The 21599-nt window shown below is 38.7% G+C and overlaps 1 protein-coding gene across 14 annotated transcripts in view; it reads right to left on the minus strand.

Annotated features, from left to right (window-relative positions):
* Positions 1-21599, minus strand: part of ANKS1B (ankyrin repeat and sterile alpha motif domain containing 1B) — a 730881-nt gene that overhangs the window by 43182 nt on the left and 666100 nt on the right. For 4 of the 14 annotated variants that reach the window (XM_026648979.1, XM_026648987.1, XM_026648986.1 and 1 more), the window contains 3 exons: positions 10865-10936; positions 4933-5061; positions 1989-2064 (listed from right to left, as the gene is read on the minus strand). In XM_026648979.1, the coding sequence (XP_026504764.1) occupies positions 1989-2064; positions 4933-5061; positions 10865-10936 (277 nt within the window). Of the gene's footprint in view, positions 1-1988; positions 2065-4932; positions 5062-10864; positions 10940-21599 lie in introns of all 14 variants that reach the window. The other 10 variants (XM_026648978.1, XM_026648988.1, XM_026648985.1 and 7 more) reach the window with 3 other exon arrangements.

Below are 21599 nucleotides of genomic sequence, written 5' to 3' on the forward strand. Positions count from 1 at the left end.
TGGTGGGGGCTGGCAGCTGGGGCCGCAGCTGGGTGTGGAGCCGGGGCTGCGGCTGGGGGTGGAATGAGGCTGGGTGGTGCTCCCTCCCCACCCCCTGTGGGGACTGGCCCACAGTTTGGGAACCACCTTGCTACACACAGAGGGAGAAATTTTTGAATGCCAGATACCATTTCCTTCATTAAAAGATTTTTAGATCAATGATTTTTTTTGTCATTGACTTCAATAGGAATAGGAGAAAGCCCAAAGAGTAAGAAGCACAAATAGGTGAAATTCTAAACAAGAAAGATTCTATTTTCATGCGAATATTCCTTGCCATGAAAAATAAGCCCATCAGCAGAATTTTGTCTAAACAAAATGTTTTAAAAAGATTTTAATTTTAAAAAGCAACAGAACAGTATTTAATTGTATTATGTTCGATATAGCTTACCAATAAAACTATGTTACTGTCAGGGAAAATCTAAAATTCCTATTCAACTGATTTTCATAAGATTCATCTTCAAGGAATGTAATTTAAATCTGAATCAAAGTGATGGCACATTTTAAGCACTTATAAATTGACCATAGCATATTTATAATGATTTTGATGTTGTTCTGAGTTGTCAAATATAATAAATTTATTGAGGATGTCACATATTACTGAGATGCCAAATTCTGCCCTCAGATCTGTATATGCATATTTCTGAAAAACAAAGTTAATACTGAGTTTAAGGGGCTTAAAACCTAAATTATAGATAGTACACTCTCCCTTTCTCCAGCCCCCAAAATCACACATTTGTGATTGTGGGTCCTTCAAAAAAGAGTGTATTTCCACCAAGAGGGGGAGTTTCCAATGTGAGTAAGAATTATTAGTATGCAGTCAGCTGAAAAAACACAGATCTTCAGGCATTTATAAAGCATAAATTACTGTCAGCCCTTAGCTAGACTAACTTGTGTGAAAGCCTGTGTACTGTAGATATGTAACCAATAAGAAAATGGTTGTCTGACTGCATGAGTTTTACACATTTTCTAGCTCCACAGCAGATAACAATGCTAAATCTTGCACTGAAGAGGCATCATGCACGACGCCTCTAAGATCCATAAACCAATGAATGGATTATACTCATCCATGCACGTAGTTTTTCATCTGCAATAGATTACTCTATAATTATATTCTTCATTTTTCTTAACCACTTCAGACTACCATGTGTATGAGAACACAGTTGATTGTAATGTGCACATAATAAACTATGTTACAATTGGATAGATATTGTATAGCTAGGCTGTCTATATTTTGTGTTTCTAATAGTATTATGCCTGTTGGATCTAAATCCGGCTTCCTAATAATTTCTCTAAGCAGCTAGAATGAGGCACAAGGTCAACACAAAAACTTGTTCTTAATAGTTTGCAAATAACTGCCATTTTTTCCTGTAAAAGGGTAGAAAAGAATTTATCTCCATAGGCCTGATCTTGCAAAAATTTAAATACGTGAGTAGTTTCATTAACAGAAAGGGACTGTTAATGAAAGTAAAGTTACTCAAATGTTTAAGTGATTGCAGGACTGTGCTCTATATTAGGAAATAATGACTTTGTAACATGTTAATAAATTATTCACTAGTATATATATTTCCATTTAGTAAATTATATTTATATTACTGTGCACGAGCCATAATATTAATGAAATCAAGAAGATTTATTCTCACTAACGAGCACGCTCAAATGTATGAAAAGTACTTTGAAATATTTTCAAAGAATAAATAGCAAACATGGCACATAAAGCAAATATATACATACAAATCTTTTAGCCTTAGTGTGATAATTGAAATTTACATAAAACATCTATTACTTAAAATCAAGATCAAGGGCAGAATGGACTTTCTGTTGAATACCAAAGTAATATCAAGGATGGTGAAAAATAGATGGATAATGTGACATTATAAAGTGGTAACTTTAGTTCACTCAACAGTATCTACTATTTCAATTATTAGACATGAAAATATACATGTATTGACTTACCCTCATCTTTGCACAGGCATCCTGTGTTGATTCTGTGCCTCTAAGCTCTTTTACCAGCATAGAACCTAAATACTAAAATAAGAACACATTCAATTTTCTGTAGTTAAAATCCAGAGCAAAGTTAAACCTACAAAAGACTGCTAAAAAGCTGAGGAAACCAGAATAGTAGTAGGTAGCCTAAATATTACATGATTTGGATTTTTTTACTATATACTTTTGATATACTGGAATTTCAAATGGAGGTTGTTACTACATATTCTGTATGAAACAGGAACATTTACTAACAAATGAATTTAGAAGGAGAACTTATAAGTGGTACCAGCAAGTAGTCCCTCAAATTAAACAGAAAGCACTACAGAGTGCCATCTTAAAAAATCGCATCTGATTGCAAAATGAAGCATTTACCACTTCTTTTAAAGCAGCCATCTGCAAAAATCACATCACTGTATATAATTATAGGGTTGCAGAAGACAGTAAAGCTAAGCTATGTGCAGCTGATGTGAGCCAATAGATATGCACAGATAGTTAAAATATACTGTTTCTAGGCCTACAGTCAGAGAGTCTCTTTAAAGACTTTAATTCACACCTGTGTGCCACAGATATACCGACCGGAAAAAGGCAAAAATGAACACTCATTTCAGGATAGATAGTAGTGGAGCACAGTACAGTACTGAGGACCAGTACCTGGTGCATTACAACTAAGATAGAAAGGTAAGCAAGCCCAATGCAACTGCATAAATATAGGGTAGCCTAGTTTTATTCAGTTAAGTATTGTAGATTATAAAATAAATTGAAATTGAAGCATTTAAGCTAAACATATGTGATTCTATCTAAGTCTTGGATCAAGTCCCAGCTGGGGCCTGATTCTGCTCCAGTGAAGTGAATGGGGGTTTTGTTATTGACTTCAGTGGAAGCAAGATTGGGCCCTTAGGGAAAAACATTCATATTGGAACAAGCTTTGATCTAAGAACATTTAAACTAAAGCATATAGTCTTAGGGTTTGCTTACACTGAAATTGGTACAGTTGTGTTGTACTGCTTCAGTGTAGACACTTGCTACAGCAATGGGAGGAGTTATCCCATCGCTGTATTTAATCCACCTCTCCGAGAGGCAGTAGCTAGGTTGACGGAAGAATTCTTCCATCGACCTAGCGTTGACTATACTGGGGGTTAGGCTGGTATAGCTATATCTCTCAGGGGCATGGATTTCTCACACCCCGATGTAAGTTTTCAATGTAGACCAGCCCTCAGCTAATGTCTTTCTGTGCTCCCTTTGCTGTTATAGGCCAGCTCAACACCATAAACTTACATCAGTATTGGAAAAATCCACACCCCTGAGCAACGCAGTTATCCTGACCTAACCCCCTGTGTAGACAGAGCTATGTCGATGGGCGGGCTTCTCCAGTTGACATAGCTATCGCTTCTCACAGAGGTGGATTAACTATGTCGGCAGGAGATGCTTTCCCATCTGTGTAGTAGCGTCTATACTGAAGAGCTACAGCTGCACTGGTGCAGCTGTGCAGCTGCAGCATTTTAAGTGTAGACCCACCCATTGTTTATCTACAGTTTGGGCAAGACTGGCCTCCCTGTCTGTACAGGTCCAGGGAGAGGGCACACAGGAGCTGCCCCTCCTCTTTTGCTCCTGTGCAGGGGCAGAGCACAACGTGGTTCTTGTGCTGCTCTGATAGCAAGACACAGGCACAGCCACTTGACATTTCCTCCAAAACTTTCACATGGGCAGACAGGCATGGAAAAAATGTCTCTTTCCTCATCAATTTTGAGCCCGTGGCAGAAGGCAAGGGAAAGAAGGGAAAGCCAGTCCCAGCCCCTGAAGTGCTATTAGACATGCTCAACTCTCCCCACTAGCAACCCTGTGGGGCTAACAGCTACTGAGAAGACTCCTCACACCAGCTGAAGAGCAGAAGTGGCCAGATGCATTTCATAAGGATGAAAATCCAACTTCCTTCTACTGCTTGTGCTCACAGCAAAGGGGATGAAGAGCTCCCGCCCAAAAGAAGGCAGAGGACAAAGCACAGGTGGCCAGGTGTGAAGGAGAAGGAATGCTGCATCCTCTTAGAGAGTGACAACAGCTTGGGCTCCTTGAAGATTTTGTCACAGAGCCTCCTGGAGCTACAGCTAAGGCATTGCACCTTTGTCTACCCCAAATGAGAGCCTGTGCATAAAATAACATTGGTGCCCTATGTGTTTTAATATCCTATCTTCTGACTGATCCTGCAGGGACAAAATTATGATCCTTGGTTTATGCACATTTTCATCTAGTGCCATGGAAATAATGGGCAATGGTTATATTTGATTGACTTGACTGCTAGATCAAAGAGTAAGGTAAGATGAGGTTTGAGAGGAAACGTTTCATTAAACACACATAGCTGTCAATTAGTAAACTTTGTAAGGAAAAATATGAAAAAAAGCTGAAAAGTGAAATGGATTTCATTTTTTTGTCTGATACATGTAGGATATGGGGCCATGAGCCCTTGAAATTTTACCTGCATTTGTAACATCTTTGTAATAGATACATTACTATTTGAAAATTTGAACTTGTGTGCTGTGTGTATAAAAGCGTGTGTTATAAGATTGGGGAATGCGGCATGGTCACAGAAAGTGTGCCATTTGCTTTCATTGTCACTTGGATAGCCCTTGAGCCTTTTTCTGATGGCATCATTTCTCAGTTGCTATGGATGCATGGGCTGTAATACATCAGAGAATCAAAACAAAAAATATTTCTGATGTTTGCTTCTTATTTATTAACTATGGAATTGTTTCAGAGGAAATACCTTGGTCCATTAAAAATATAGAATGACTTCCTGTTACTGGAAAATATTATAAATTAAAAAAACTCAACACTGTCAGCATTTAACATGATCAGAAATACATATATATGCAATCTATGAGAAACCAAAGCACTGATTTTACTAATACTTACAAATGCTTTATAATCACATGACTGGAAGATGAGTTTCTCTGGGTGATGTTGCCAGTACTGTACTGGAGTTGATGCTGTCGCTTCATTAGGCGGTCGTAAAGTAATTGAAGGTTCTCCCCAGTCTCCTGTCTGAAAATCATATTTATTCTAAAAGTAACATAGGTTGCAGGCAAATCTGCTATAAAGTAAGCTCTCTATTGCTGTATCTAATTTACATTTATTGTGTACTTACTATCCCTATGTTATGTAAATAATATAATATATGAACACAACTTGTATAGTACTTTTCATGGTTTAGTTTATAATCCAAGAGTCACCTTCTGTACAGTTCAGTGATGCTTGAACTTAATTTGTTTACTTTTCAAATAAAATAATTAAACACTTGAATTCTTTCAAAAACATGATTAAGTTTGAAAGATATGTATGAAAATGAGAGCTCTTGAAAAGTCGTAAGATACAGAAAAATCCCTCCCATTCATGGAAAAATAATTCTGCTTTGTGTTTTGCAGACTTTTCTACACAGCTAACAAATTTCCTATTACCCCAATTTATGTCATTAATTGATAATATAATATGTATATTTTCCCAAACAATTCAAATAATTCAGACCTTGATATGATTTACATACTTACTGTCTACAAACATATAAGGCTAAAAAGCTAAATATGCTGTTGTAATTAGGGACAATTTCACATATTAGAAAGCAAAAAACGATTCTGAAGAGTAAAATTTTGTGCCAGGACAGTGAGCCACCACCAGCTAATCAAGGACAATTTGTTGCCACCAACAGGCATCAACAATTCACTATGGAATGAGGCAAATTCATAATATGATTATTTTTCAGGTTAACAAAAAATAATTATAAGCAGACCTTTGCTTAATTTACTGTAAATGTTTTGTGTGTATCAATGATCTTTGCTGTGAATAATTCTTACTGTTTTATATCATTTTTAGTTTCTCCCTATTATCCCCAAATTTTAGTCTCCTGAGCTAGGAGCCATGTTTTTCTTTTACTCATTTTTAAATCATTATAGTCTATCTTATGCTTTCCTCTTTAATCTCTCTACCTATACATTTACTTTGATCACCTTTTATTGATGTCTGCCTGTATATTTAACACTATTTCCTTTTCACATTCAGGCTTAACATTTGTATTAATGACTACCTTTCTGTCTCTTTCTGTTACCCTCTTCTGACATTTTTCTCAGGGCCAGATAAGTCTCCAACCCACTCCAGGATAATCAGTGAGATTGTAGTTTTCTCCTAAGTTATTTCATCAGGGTCATTGTTTGCTCCCAGAGGAAAAGGTTGTAGAGGTCCAGTCCAAAAGGCCATCACAAACTTGATGATTCAGACATAGATGTTCCCCATCATGTATAATTCTGGGGCTACGATCGACCTTCAGAAATTCTCTCTTTTTCTGCTACAGATCTCTCTCTCTCTCTCTCTCTCTCTCCGTTTTCCTCTCCTATGTGATTATTTTCTACTTTGATTTGTTCTACAGTTTTCTCTACCACTACATCCACAAAGATATTTACTATCTTTGCAATACTTTTTTTGGTTTGGGTTGGAATTGGCAACAAATTGTTGGCAGTTAATTAACATGTAATTTAAGCTATTAATAGAAAAATGGAATTGGGTTAAGATTCCTTTTTTAAAAGGTTATCAAAACACTTAATTGATGTAAAAACATATGGAAATATTCTAATCAAAGAGCAATTTAAAAGTCTAGCAAACCATCACCTTATCAATTAAACCAGGACAGAGTAAACAAAACAAGGACGGTACATCCATTTTCATGTGTCACACAGTAGTGAAAGGACAGAAACTTGCACAACTTTGCAATGAAAAGCAAGAGGTAAATCTGGAAACATCAATATTACCCTGCCAATGTGATAACTTAAAGCAAGTGTACACATCATAAAACAAGTAGAAGCCACTTAACGCCAAGATTATTCCTCTCATCCACAGATGGTACAGTACAGTAATTCACAATCTGCCTATTTAATGTTGCTTAGATACTCCAAAAATAGGGACCTTATAAGTACCTAGTCAGATATATGGAATGTCCCTCTGCAGAAGTTAGTGGTATAGACTGCATAGCTGCAACATTCACATTTTGGAAGGAAAGCAGTGTTGCCACTGTTCCAGTTATGGCATATTGCAATATGTTCAGAGAATATTCACCGTCTTTTACAGAAATGCTGATTCAATATGATTAAAAAGAAAGGGCAGGGATTTGGAGCCTGATTTTTCTCTCTCTGAATTCAATGGGGGATTTACTACCAGCTACAAGGAGAGCAGGATTGAATCCTTCAGGAGAGTTTATGTCATCCCTAATAGTCAATTGTTCAAGGGCCCCTAGATGTCAGAACACTTGAAATCCTCTTGTCTTAAGACTTTTTTTTTTTTGCCAATAGTGGCTTTTAATGAACTAAAGATCTGCTGGACAATTTATAGGAGGAAACTGTTCAGCAGGGGGGCATGCCTCATGCATTTAGCAAGAGGACATTGCCATGGACCAGGCCTGATAAAAGGATGGATGGAGTAAAGAAGCCATAAAGGTAAAGCCTTTGATCCTTGCTTCTTGAACCCTGGCTATTCAAAGGATCTTAATAAGGTAGGAACAGGAGTCCCATAGTAGAGATGACACTGGGTCATGTCTCTAGACCCCCATGCTGCACTGATCCTAAGAGGATTTACTCCCATACACAGAAGACAGATAGCAGTAAGAGATTAAATGAGGAGTAAAATAAGTAAATTAATTTACACTTTGGACTATTTTTGCACAAAAGATATTAAAAGTAAAAGTATTAAAAAAACCTTAATTTTTGTCAGGAACCAATATTTCAGTCTGTAAATGGAGAGCAGTGGCAGGAGAAACAGTGAATCTTGCTAACAGACAGGTCTAATGTATAAAGGAGCTAAGAAGCGACAATCTTGAGGAAATAAGAAATAAGCTTCATCTGAAACAATAAAGATCAAGTATGACACACTTGCAGGGGGACTGTGCAGATACCATTCCTTTGTATTAATCACTCTATTAATAAGTACAATCATCGAAATAAAGACCCTATTCCCTTTCAATTTAGATAAAAAATAATTGATAAAATTACCCTAAAAGTGCTCGGGACTAGAATGGTGGATCTAAATACATAATACAGCTGAGAGAGCTACAGCAACCTGCTGTTACTGACAGACCATTGGAGTTGAAGACCTTTGTGTATTCCAATCAGCATCTTCTTGTAGAGATAGCAACTACTAAGAAATGCGGCAAAAAATTAAACATTGTAAGTGTGGATTATTTTTGATTGATGAAAAAAGAAGGCATGTTACCCACAGAGCCCTGTAATGCTCTTTTGTAACTATATCATGTGTTCTTTAATATTCAGCTGAAGCTATGTTTTCATCTCATTTATTTTTGATTGCCTCCTACCAAGCTCCTTATAATTTTAGACAACGCTATTGTCAATACCCACTATTTCTCCTAAGTCAATAATAACAGTTACTATTTGAAAATACTTAGACTGGAACAAATATGCGTGCCTGTATAAACAGAGCAGTAGCCTTTGTCTATCTTTACTCCATCATCTCCCTCCTGCTTTTCACCTTCACTTGTCCCATCATGTCTAAAGTTAGATTGTAAACTCTTCAGGACAGGGACCATGTCTTTCTATTTATTCTGTGGGGTAACAGGGCAGACTCTAAGACCCTGTGTAGTAATAAAGGGCTTTTCTGTCGAGTCACTAAAATTCTGAACTGAAATTTAGGACAATTATAGCTGAGTCATGTTGGCAGGGGAGTCCTGTTAATTCCATCCAGGCTATAAAGGAGTGGAAGCAGCTCTTTGGGCAAGAGGAGATCCTAAATGGAAACTGTAGGGCTTGAGGAGGAAGCTTAGGCTTAAACGTTTGAGTTACGAATAATGCAAAACCTGAGGGGTGAGTTTGGATACTAACTCATGGTCCATAGATTGGGATTCAGGCCCCTTCACAAGTACCTAATGCATTTTCAGCCACTATAAAAATAATACAATGGTCTCCATTTGTAAGCTAAGACACTGGACCGACCACATTTAATTTAGTTTTTAATAGCACATATGTTCTTATAAATCTTTTGATTTCAGTACTTTTATTTGTAAGACCCAGAGATAACCAAACAACTAAATATTTCATATTACAACACACCATATATGTGGAGGTGATATAGCTGTGATGAATTGGAGACATGTGATAAATGTATTCATCGCATGTCTTTAGTTTGTTACATACCAGAGCAATTTATCACATGCTTGTGGTAGCATCCCATGCCCACTAGTCTGTCTCCTTGGGCCTTATTTTAACATTTCATACCCTCCCCCCCAGCAGCTTCCAACAGCCACTTTGTTGTTTGTCTGTTTTCCCTAAACTACCCTTCTCTTCCTCCCTACAAATATGGATTTTCTCTCACAAAATTACCCCAACCCAAGATCCAGTGGGGCAAGATTCAATCCTTTGTCAGTGATGGATTTTCTAGCCATAAATGTCAAAGCTTTTAAGTCAGGTATCTCATGTTCCTACAGTACTTTATACCACTGGGAATGGGGAGACTTCCAGCTTCCCAGTGGAACACACCATTCTTGCTTCTAGCCCTAGAAAGGACTGATTCATTGGATATTAATTAAGTGACACTGAAAAAGTAGATTATAACTATTAGGGCATTTTTAGAATTGCTGCACATACGCTAGTTTTAATTTTTCCCTCCTGCAGTTTGACTCAAGATAACTAAGGAATCTGACTGCAGAGACAGAGATTTCAGAAGTAATCCCCAAACAATTTTTTATAAACTCTCTAAACCATTCATAATCTCTTTCTAAAATATGGAAGGTACAAAAATTGACACAGAAAAGCTAGAGTAGGCCTGTTTTAGAGGGTTTTGAATTTTGTTTTTTAACTGGGACTATTTGTTGTAACTGTCCACCAGTAAAGCCAGGTGCCTTAGTGCCAGCACCATGCATTAGTTACCAGGACTATAAACAAGAGCACACACAATACAGTGCGTTTAGCTGAAATTTTAAATTTTTTGTCCCTGGAGGAATTTTAAGTGTTCTGTGGGACCAGCCAAAATCCAGTTCAATTTTTTTAATATCCACTATCAGAAGATAGATTTCCTATGGCCACTTCAGAACCTTTCAAATCTTTGTTTTTTGAAACAAAGGTAAATTTTTAAATGATTCGAAAAGTTTCTTGGTATGCCTGAAGAAACTCTGAAACTTTCTAAAGAATGGTAGCTGAGATACCCTCCTATCACAAAGGTCATTCAAGATGGCCGCCATGTCATGTGTATGGGACCTTCATGAGCCTTTTAAAAGTATCATATATGGGGAAAGCGTAAACTATTGACAGAGAGAGTTCTGTATAGCATGTTACAGATAACTTTTTACTATCACTTGAATAGCACAGTTTTTCACATAAATTACACCAATTTGGGGCATTATCAAGGTCACATATAATTCACAAGAAATGGCTTACTGCCACAGCAAAGATGGCATCATCTCAAAGTTCATCAGTTAGGTTATGAGGGATGTAGATCCTACTTATTAACAGGAAGGCTGATGCACAAAACAGGGTGCACAAACTAAGCAATTTACACATTCTTGCTTTTTAAAAAATGAGCAAACAAAAAGTGCTGGAACAGACATCAAATCTACCATTAGGTAAGTTTTAACTTAACTCTAGAACTAAAAATTCCTTCATCTTCCGTCACACAATCAACATAAAACTAATCACACACCATGATAAATGAATGTACACATACATAATCCCACGCGTCAGCAGACAGTACAAATTATTTTGCAATTTCAACATGACACCCATATAAGTACTAACGACACCATGGCAACACATTACACTTCCATACAGTGACAATGTAGCTGTTTATTACAGTATCTTACATTATGAACCTGATGCATCGATGAGAAAGGAAATCCTGCATTCTGGTTGGTCCATATCTCACAGACAGAAGACTGCTAATATAAACAGAAAACTACATCTCATCTTGTAAAATATTAATGCACTACAACCATCAAAAAGCAGGAATAATAAGTATGAAAAGAAAAGGATTGCAACAACAGTTTAAAAATGGCAGCACTTAGAGTCAGTTTTCATTTATTTGCTGACAAAACATTTTTCGGACTTACTTAAAAAATATAGTTTATTTGAGACTTCAGAAGAGATTTCACACTGCGCAGACAATAAAAATAATTTAATCATAAATGCTGGTGAAACCCAGCTCTGTAAATAGAAAATAAATAAATAAATGGGAAAAGTAGAGAGAGGAGGCAAAACGGGTTGCTTTCAGTTTGTTTTTTCCCAGTCAAAAGGCCAGTTGTGTTTTGGTTTTTGAGTCACATTGGGGAGGGAGGGTTCATAGAGATTTTTTTGGGTGGGGGTGAAATCAGGAAAAATTAGTAATAGTGAAATAACTTTAAAATTCCATGTGCACTGTAGCTATTAATAGAGGAAAATGCAAGATAGTAAAGTGAAGTGATCATCCACCATCTCCCTCCAATAGTAATTCCCTTTCATTCAAACATATAGGGACAAATAGTGCCCTCTACTGAATCCCTCTGAAGTTAATCAAATGGGCAGCACTGGTCTCATACTGTCCATCCAATATTTTACAAGAAACCTGCGTTAACAACAGTAAAGTAAGGATCATATTGCAGTAACTGTAGCAAAAGCAACAGAACGATATAGGCATAGCATCTGTCGGCCCCTTTTGCATATTTCCTTAATGGGATGCCATCAAGAAAGCCACTGTGACACTACAAGAAATGCTAAGATAACATTTCATAGTAGCCAAGCAACTAAAATAAGCGCCAGACGTGGGAACTGCCCACAGTATCCTGAGCAGGCAGCAACAAAAGGCACTAAACACATGAGAAATGCAACTGCAGCCTCTAGAATAGCTAGCAATTAATACATCAATAGTTTAACCACAATATACACAGCATAGCTGGCAGCTAAAGACAACATCAAGAATTTAATATCAGTGTCCAAAAAAGTTAGCATTCAAATAGACACAACTGTGCGCAAGAAAGTGACTCTTGCCCTTACCTTTTGCTGTCTGAAATCTGGATGCCTTGAAGGGTGACAGGCTACGTCACCGCTAACATTCTGGTGACTGGCAAAAGCAGATGGCCTTTCTCTGGGCTAACCTGCAAGTCCTCCCAGACTGGCTGGTAGCAAACTAGTATCTTTCACTTGTCTTTATTTCCCTCAAGTTTCCACAGATATTTGTTTAAAATGTAATCTCCCCCCATCAGTATCTTTTAAACCTTTCCATATCACTTTTTGCCTCCCCATTTTGTTTCCCAAAAGTCATATCTCCAGGCCCCGTATCCCACTGGCGACTTTAATAATTTGAGTTCCAGGATCCACAGGACACTACACTTTGATGTCATGAAATATCTAATGAAAACATAGCCTTGACCTTTCCAATTTCCTTCTTGTCCATCCTGATTCTGCTGTCCACCTCAAAACATATCCCCACACCTGAGGACATTGCTTCTGGCCCTCCTATCCTCCTCAGACTCACCCTGCTACTAACTATCCTGAAATACATTTCCCCAGTAGCAGGGCCAGGTGTTAATGTAACCCCAAATACTCTTCTTGCCCACATATTCTTAAACTGTTTCACAGAGTATTCTCTCTGGTCACTTGATTCCTCTTTTTATCTACTCCATATTCTCAGATCTTCTCATGCCTTGTCTTCCATTGAAGAGGCACTCCAGAATGACTTTGTGACTGCCTCCAGTGACACTTCGGTGAAGGAAGGAAACTATGCTTTTGCAAAACTAACTATATTTATAGTGCATTAGTAGTCTACAAAAGTACTTTTTACAGTTAATATTAATTCTCCTAAAGAATTACCTCAGCCCAGCTTTACTCTATGTAATGGAGTACAATCTTCTGTAGAACATATCTCATTTAGCAAGGTGTGAATCAAACTGTTAATTGAGTTCTGATTTGGACAAAATCTGGACAAAATGTCCATAGTGACGAACAGCTTGATCCTGCAAAAACTTACTACCAGGTATGACACTGATTCCTGTGTATAGTCCCAGTGAGCAGTCTACTCACAGTAATCAGCCATACACCCAGTAGTAAATATTTGCAGGATCAGGACTTAAGAGAAATGTTTTTTTTTAAAGTTCTGAAAAGAGGCACTAAAGTGATTTAAAGAGCATTCTATATGACTATTGCAACATCCAGTAGGATGTAGAACTTCTCATAACCCAGTTCTGTGCCTATTGATGTTTCAGTAGATAGAAAATTTAGGCACAGTGGAAATATTAATGTTATAAAGGACAATGGGTTTTATGCAGAAACCAAGATTTTCCTGCCTCTGAAGAAAATAGTATTTAGCATTTACTATATATATCTTCTATGGCTTCAAAGTGCTGAACAAACATTAATCAATGAAGTATTGAATTCCCTGAGAAGCTGCTAAGGAAGTTTGCTTATTTCTATTTTGAATATGGAGAAACTGACCAAAGAAGAGAGATTGAGAGTGACTGTCCAAGGTCACAAACTAGTTAGTAGGAGAGTTGGGATTAGAATTCAGGAGCTACCAGTTCCCAGTCCCCTAGAACATGTTACCTCAAAACAAGAAAAGAACAAAATGTACAGCCTATCTGAACAATAGACAGTGTACACAAACAAAAAAAAAAAACTCGGGCACTTAATACCAGGGACACAGAGCTCTGTGAGAAAAGGTTAACAACTAGCAACATTTTGCAAAGGGATACTGTGAAGGACAGAAAAAATGTCATCAGCTATTCCTAATAAATATTACCAAATGCACAAAGAAATAAATGCAAACTATTAACATTCAAACAAAACAACAAAACATGCATATTCATATGAAATCACATTCCCCCAAAATATATACAGATAGATTATATATACAGGAAGTTCCCCAGATCATTGTCCCATTACAACTTGGGACCCGTTAGAAGAATTGTGTTAAGAAACTTCCATTGCTTCTGTCAACATCGCCTTACTTTCATAAAATATATTCACACAAAGAAAAAAATATTACTAGCTATTTCTTTCCTGTGAACTTCCTCTACTATTTCAGACAGTCAGGCTTAATCCTCTCAGACATCCATTGTTCAGGTAGTGGCCACAGAATGTTTGAGCACTTCACTCTTTCCCAGTTTTCTTTTAATCTACTCTCCTTTTTCCTGCAGTCCAGTATTTCCATAAGTTAAAAAAATGGTAGCCCTGCTCTCTAAAACACGTCTAAAGCTTGTCTGAGAATGTTCCCATAAATCCTGAGACACATCTGCACCGGTGTAACCAAAATACTGGTGCAGAGTGTAAGTGTTCTAAAAAATACTACTTTTATCTGTCACTTAGGTCGTGCTTTTCATTTGTAGATTTGCAAGCACTTCACCAGCCTCATTATCTTCATTTTACAGATGGTGAAACTGAGGCACAGTCCAAGTAAGTGACTTGTCCATCATCCCACACAGGAGTCAATGGCAGAGTCAGGATTAGGATCCAGGTCTCCACATTCCAGGTGCCCTCTCCGCCAGAACTGCAGTACCCAACCAAGTTATGAACAATTCTAACTCAAGCTAACAGGGGAGAACAGGTGGAGAGGCTGCGAAGAGAAAAAGGTTGTACACTTCTCTCCCTTCTTCCTACTTCCCTCATAAATGCAACATATGGAGTTCAAGACAAACAGCCCTTTGCCCCCAGCAAGTAGAGGCTGCATCTAATAAAATACTGAAAGTGAGCTTGTAATATTTTGAGAACTTGGGAAGGATTAATAGGCAACCACCTTATACAATTTCTGCTGTAACTCCATCCCCCTACCCTCAAATAAAATGATAAATGTTGGAATTGAAAAATGCTTTAACCTTGGCTATTAGACAAAGTGGCTGAGGTAATATCTTTTCTGGGACCAACTTCAGGTGATCTGAAGAAGAGCTCTGTGTAAACTCAAAAGCTTGTCTCTCTCATCAACGGAAGTTGGTCCAATAAAAGATATTACCTCACCCAACTTGTCTCTCTAATATCCTGAAACCAACATGGCTACCACAACATTGCATTAACTTTGGCTAGTCGTGAGAGACTGAAGGTCCTGTAGACTTATTAAAAGCAGGATCTAATCTACGCAGCGTAATTACAGACACTACACATCTTGCTGAGCCATGGGAAAAATGAATAATGCTCAGTGCTTGTGATCTACGGGGCATATTCATGTAGCTTGCAGCCTCTTTATTCAGCATCTGTGTGTGTGTGCGGATTGGAGGGTCTCTGTGACTGAAGAGACCAGGGATTGGCAACCTTTGGCATGCGGCTCACCAGGGTAAGCACCCTGGCGGGCCGGGCCTGTTTGTTTATCTGCCGCATCTGCAGGTTCGGCCGATCGCGGCTCCCACTGGCCGCAGTTCACCGCTCCAGGACAATGGGGGCTGCAGGAAGCGACGGCCAGCACATCCCTCGGCCCGTGCCGCTTCCCGCAGCCCCCATTGGCCTGGAGCGGTGAACCGCGGCCAGTGGGAGCCACGATCGGCCAAACCCGCGGACGCGGCAGGTAAACAAACTGGCCCGTCCCGTCAGGGTGCTTACCCTGGCAAGCCGCGTGCCAAAGATTACCGATCCCTGGAACAGACGCTCACAGTGCAATGCAGTGGCTAAGAGAGCAAATGGGATCCTTGGATGCATAAGCAAGGGAATACTGAGTAGGTGTAAGGAGGTGATACTACCCCTGGGCACAGCATTAGTGAGACTATTCCAGGGATACTGATTCCAGTTCTGGTGTCTACATTTTAAAAAAGATTGGTGGCAAGATTGTTTTAGAAAAGAGCTACAAGAATGATTTGTGCCCTGGAAAACCCACCAGCGAGAGGCTATAGAAGCTCAAGCTATTTAGTTTATCCAACAAAAGGTTAACAGGGGACTTGAACACAGTACTACATGGGGAAGAGATTTCCGAAAGCAGAGAGCTCTTTAGTTTAACAGACAATGGCAGAACAAAAGCCAGTGGCTGGAAGCTGAAGATAAAATAAATTCAGACTAGAAATAAGATGCAGTTTTTTAACAGTGAGGGTAATTAACCATTGGAACCATTTACCTAGGGATGTGGTGAATTCTCCGTCACTTGACAACTTTAAATCGAGACTGGATATCTTTCTAAAAATATGTTCTAGATCAGCTAGTGATCATGTGCTTGATGCAGGAATCATGGGGTGAAAAATGTCCAGTCTGCTATGCAGAAAGCCAGACTAATATGATCATAATGATCTTTTAACATGGTCCTAATATCTACACTAGGGTAACTGTGGATCTTGCAGCGAGTTGCCTCTGCATAGTCATGCTTGTGTGATGCAACCCCCTGGTGGAACAGAGCTTGAGAGCTATCCAGAAAGCCGTCCCCAAGAGGGGACTGGGGCCATGTGAGTGCTCCCTTGCTGCATGAAATGTTTGGACCCTGTAGTAAAACGGCCCTCAAGGGGTTAACTGAGTTATTCAGAATATTATGGGTTGGAGCCATGTTCCACCCCTCCTTTCCTTCCTGTTTAGTTAGTGGCTGTTTCCTCCACTCTCTTATGTGGCTGAATAAAGCAGCACGTTCCCAGCTTGCATTACTGTAAGTAGGGTGGGTTTCCTGTGCACTGAGCAGTCTCTTTACGGCGCCATCATTATAAAAGAGCTGTGCAGATGCAGCTATGTCAATTCCTTCGGCTGAGTCCAAGAGAAGTCACATGAAAGAATTCTGCGGAAGAGGGGCAGGTGAGCAGTTGGCATGATCATGCAGCAGCAATGTTCTATTGTTTCCACTGCTCCTCTCCCAGGCCCAACAAACAATGGGTATGCATGTCCGTCATGAAGCATAAAATACCTCCTTCTTACCCATGTCTACAGAACCCAGAATAAAAATGATATGTACATTGACACAAACTAGCTAACTAATTATAATTCAACTTTGCACTAAAAATTAAGGGAGTTTTGGATTCAACCCACAGAAAATCATTCTGGGAGTGGAGAGCAGGTCCTTAGAGCTACAGGTGGCCACAGAAAGGAATGAAATGGGATGCCTGGGCTTGCATGGTGCTTTTATAATCTCATAAAAATAAATGTTCAGAGCAGAGAGAGGACTCACGCAGTGGATGCATTGCTTTCCAGAGGGTCACCAAGCTCTCAGGACAGGGTCGGGGTGGGGGAATGCACCTCACAAGTAGGAATACCCAAAGGTTACTTTCACGAACAAGCCCTTTTGAGTGAAAATGGAGGGGGAGGGAGTTCTGCCTTCCTGATAATTCTTCACATGAGGAGGATTTGCAGAAAAGTGCAGGCCAGCTTGAAGTGACATTTTCCTAAGAAAGCAACTTGAGCCATGACTACTTGTTCCCGGCATCTGCTGCAGAAGTACGTACCTTGTAGTTGTCCTTTGATATAAAGAGAACAAAGGGACTCCCTTGTTTATCTGTGAACCAGCTGAAGACCCCCTTCATTTGACTCTGATCCCCAGGATGGAATTCCTCTCCACTCAACTACTGTGCCTGTGGTTGAGTTGAGCTGGTACATGCAGAGAGACTTGGTAGACTACAAGCTGATCTCAGATTTGTTTTCATCCCATTAAACAGGAGCTGGTTTCTTCCAGGGGAGATTGCTTAAGGTTCCTCCTGTCAGTTTTTGTAGACTATTACTGCCTTGTGTGATCTGAGAAAACACGCCAGTTTCCTCGGAAAAAGATGCATCGTTACAGCTCAGAGTACTAGTGCACTGATATACAGTGTACAGCACATTTTTTGCTGACTGACCACTTCCCCTATGCTAATGTTTTCCCCACAAATGCTCCCCAGCCTGTTATCTTTGCATCTGTCAGTTATTCCCTGACTGGACATCTCTGGAGATTGTCATGCTGGGCTTCCTGTGTGAATGCATCTCAATGCTAATACTATATACAAGGAAAAAACAGACTGTCAACATCTTGATGAATTTAACAAACAAAATCTTCATAATCTTGGGACTGAAGACATTTCACCATAGCTACCCTGACTTTCTGTGCAGGTGATGATTTAAGGTGAGACTGGCAGCCAATGTGACACGAAATTCTGAACTAACAACCAATATTTAAGATCAGAGGACATAATATTAAAATTTGGTTGCCTACAGTCAAGCACCAATTATCCATATTTAGGCAGCTAAAATATATGGACTGCTTTTCAAAAAAGCACCCATAGCTCCAATGGAGGGCCGTAGTCTCTCCGGGAGCTAAAAGATTTGGATATTGGAGCTTAGAGCTCTTCTCTGGACTCTTTGCATTTTTTATTTTAGTAGATCTGAGTTACTTTGTCAAGAGGAACTGCCACTCTCCCTGGATCTTCCAGATCACCCTTACAAAAATAATGCTTGTATAAGTGAAAAAACCTGTAAATGAGTAATTATCACATATGTCCCCATCTTGGTTTAGCATTTGTGGAATTAATTGCACCATGAACACCAACTATTAAAGTTGCACATTCTTCTTGGACTCTGTATGCTGAAGCAGTGTGCAGATCTAATCTACATCCCACTGCATCATTTCAAAAAGCAAAAGTGTGTCACATTTTTGAAAATATTAAGATTTTTCAAGTTGACATTACTGAGTTAGTTCTTAATTCCTTTTTTATAGTTTACTTAGCCATATTCAGTATATTAGGAGGTGATATTTAGAGCTTCATAGAAGTGAGTTTGGTGAAATTTTGGGGTCATGACAGTCAGATCAAATAGTATACAAAAAGACAACATTCTTTCAGTAACATATTTATCATACAGTCAAAAATCTCATATAGTCATTTTTCCTCTGCTGTAAATTCAAGTTCTTCACAGTTCAGCAATCTTTCAGTATTTAAAAATATAATACATTTTAAAAAGGTGAAATTTTAAACATTTCATTAGGTTCTTATTGGGGTTTTCTTAGATTACATCTGTCTTGTGTTCTTCAACATTTATATTTTGCATTGGTGGGTTGCATTTTGAAACAGAAGTCAAACTCTCAAACAAAAGCAGAACAAAAGATTTTCATCCACACTGGCCTCATCCTCATTTTACCATTTCTTAAATCCACTGCAATAGTAAAGTACTCTTTGCCATAATATATTTCATCAACAATTTCAACTGTTGATAAAACACATTATTCTCACTTTAATCCACTGCTTCTTGCAGATGATCACCTTGCACATTGGTCTCCTCCTTTAGACATTCAATCCTTAATTTCCTCCATAATCTTTAAATCCCGCCAAAGGTGAGAGTGAGGGGAAAGAAAAAAAGAAATACACAATACAGATGAACGAACAAAAATTACAGACTCATGGTTAAAACCCATGACTGGGTTTCAGGAGGTTTGGGTTCTACTAATGACTCTGCCACAAACTTGCTGTGTAACCCTGGCCACATCACAATCTCTCTGTGCGTCAGTTTCCCTAGGAGTAAATTGGAGGACCTGATATTTACCCAGGGTAGCCTCAAGGACATTGTGAAGATAAATTAATATTCGTAAAACACTTGGAAGATAGTGTGGAAATTCAAGCTATAAAGAGCTGAAAAATTCTCCCTCAGCTCTTTTCAAAGAAACCTGTTTCTCCTTCTCTAGCTTTTATTACACTTTTACTTAACTGGAGATAATATTTAGTTGCTGCTAGTAGGTATAGTTCTACTTATGGTATAGGCTCCTATGTGGTAGTCCTAATCCTTCCGTCAATTACAGATCTACCAAAACTTCACATTCCACGATAGCACCACACTCATTGGAATGACTTTACTTCAAATGCACATTCAAGCTATTATCCTCTTACATTACCTAGCCCTTAAGTTCTAGAATAGAACATCAAATCAAATAATGAAAACAAAGAACCCAGAAAGGCTTAAAAATGGAGTGGACATAGGCTTCAGCTCTGGGTGCCATCTTCGGTGAATTCCCTAGACCAAGAACATGTGAACTCAAATTCTTCCCCATCCTTTTGAGATATGAAAGAATGTCTTTCTTCCCATTACAACACTATTACAATACACAAAGGCCAAAATAATGAAGTAACAACAATGTCCTGATCTTGCAATCTTTGATGCATTTTTACTCTAGATGTTAGAGTTTCTTTGTTGTCTGTAGAATCTTTAGTCTTAAAGAGCTGAGATTTTAAGCAGCTTTTCTTAAGGAACTTAACCAGGCTTCCTTTTCACACCCATGATTTTCCCTGCCACAAATGTTGGATCTTCTTGAGGTTTTAGAGCCTGATCTTAACCTCACTAACTTCAAGAGGACTCTTTCCATTGTCATCAATGAGCTTTTCAGCTGGCCCTTAGTCTTTGCCCTGGAAAAACGATGTTTCTATAAAGTTTATCAGTTAGGATTGATGGTAGCTAACATCAGGATCATTAAGTGCACTATGATGTGGGCCCCACTGGAGAAGGCACTGGACTCCAAAGACTTGCCAACTACACTTCAGAAGCAGCAGCTTCCACCACTATGATCTCCTGTAATGCTCAGCAAACTGATCGGTGCTTGGCTCCAGCTGTCAGAGAGAAGGCAAACAGAGCCGAGCACTGCTCAGTGGCAGTGACATTTTGGAGCTGCGGAACTTTTCCCCACTCATACTGGAGGAGGCAGGAAGAAGGGCCTGACACTTGGATGAATCTGAGCCCCATTTAGCCGTACATCGCCCCAGTTAGGCTTCTTTGACCCCTATGGCAAACTAAGGATCCTGAAGTTACATATCTAGTCTGATTTTCTAAATCGACACTTTGAGCACACAGATTAATATTCTCCTCTGAAAAGAGTTCATCTGCCTGTGACAAGCTGCCTTTTGCTGACCTTCAGGAATCGTTTCATTCATTTCCCAAACAAATGAATAAGTGATTTCCATTCCAATTTCAAGGTTTAGTACTCTTGAGTGTAACTGAAGCTACATTGAATATGCTGATTTGATCACGTTCATCTATAACTTGCAGGCTCAGCACTAAATCATCTTCTGCCTCCAATACCAATGATTCACAGGCTAGTCCATCTTATCTTGATAGGTTTCACAAAGTCCTTTTCATAATCAGCTGTGTTACATTTTGGCAATCTCTAGGACTTCCAAGATTTTACATTTTGGCTGGGATTTTAGAAGGAAATTCAATAGGATTTGGGTGTCTAAATTGCTTAGGCCCCTTTGAAAATCTCTGCATTACTCTTTTTTACCTCCCTGTAGTACAAAATGACCAGAAAGTAAGTACTGCGATCATCTAGTTTGACCTCCTGTAGTGGCAGGCTCACCTGTGTTAAATTAATTTAATCAATCTTGTCTCAATCAAGAAAATAAGTCATAGATATTTAGAAATAAGATCTGGGTATGATTAAGAAGAATGACGTAAATCTTTTATCTTCTAAAGTATTAAATGGCCTTAACAAAAGCAGGAGGGTTGATATCTAATGCAATAATCAGCATGCTTGATGATTAATACATAGCATATAGTGAAAATATGTGTCATTAATGACAGAACAATTAGAGTGCATTGATTCTTTTAAAATATTTTTTTTGGATTTTAAATTTTAAATTAAAGCTCAAAATAGGCTTACCAGAAAGTTACAAAATCAAATAAAGTTGAGAAAAGAGCTAAAGTGAACAGTGTGACAGAGCCATGCACTCT

The sequence above is a fragment of the Terrapene carolina genome, unplaced genomic scaffold (genome assembly GCF_002925995.2).
Source record: "Terrapene carolina triunguis isolate 2854851 unplaced genomic scaffold, T_m_triunguis-2.0 Scaffold68, whole genome shotgun sequence".
NCBI classification, from domain to species: domain Eukaryota; kingdom Metazoa; phylum Chordata; order Testudines; family Emydidae; genus Terrapene; species Terrapene triunguis.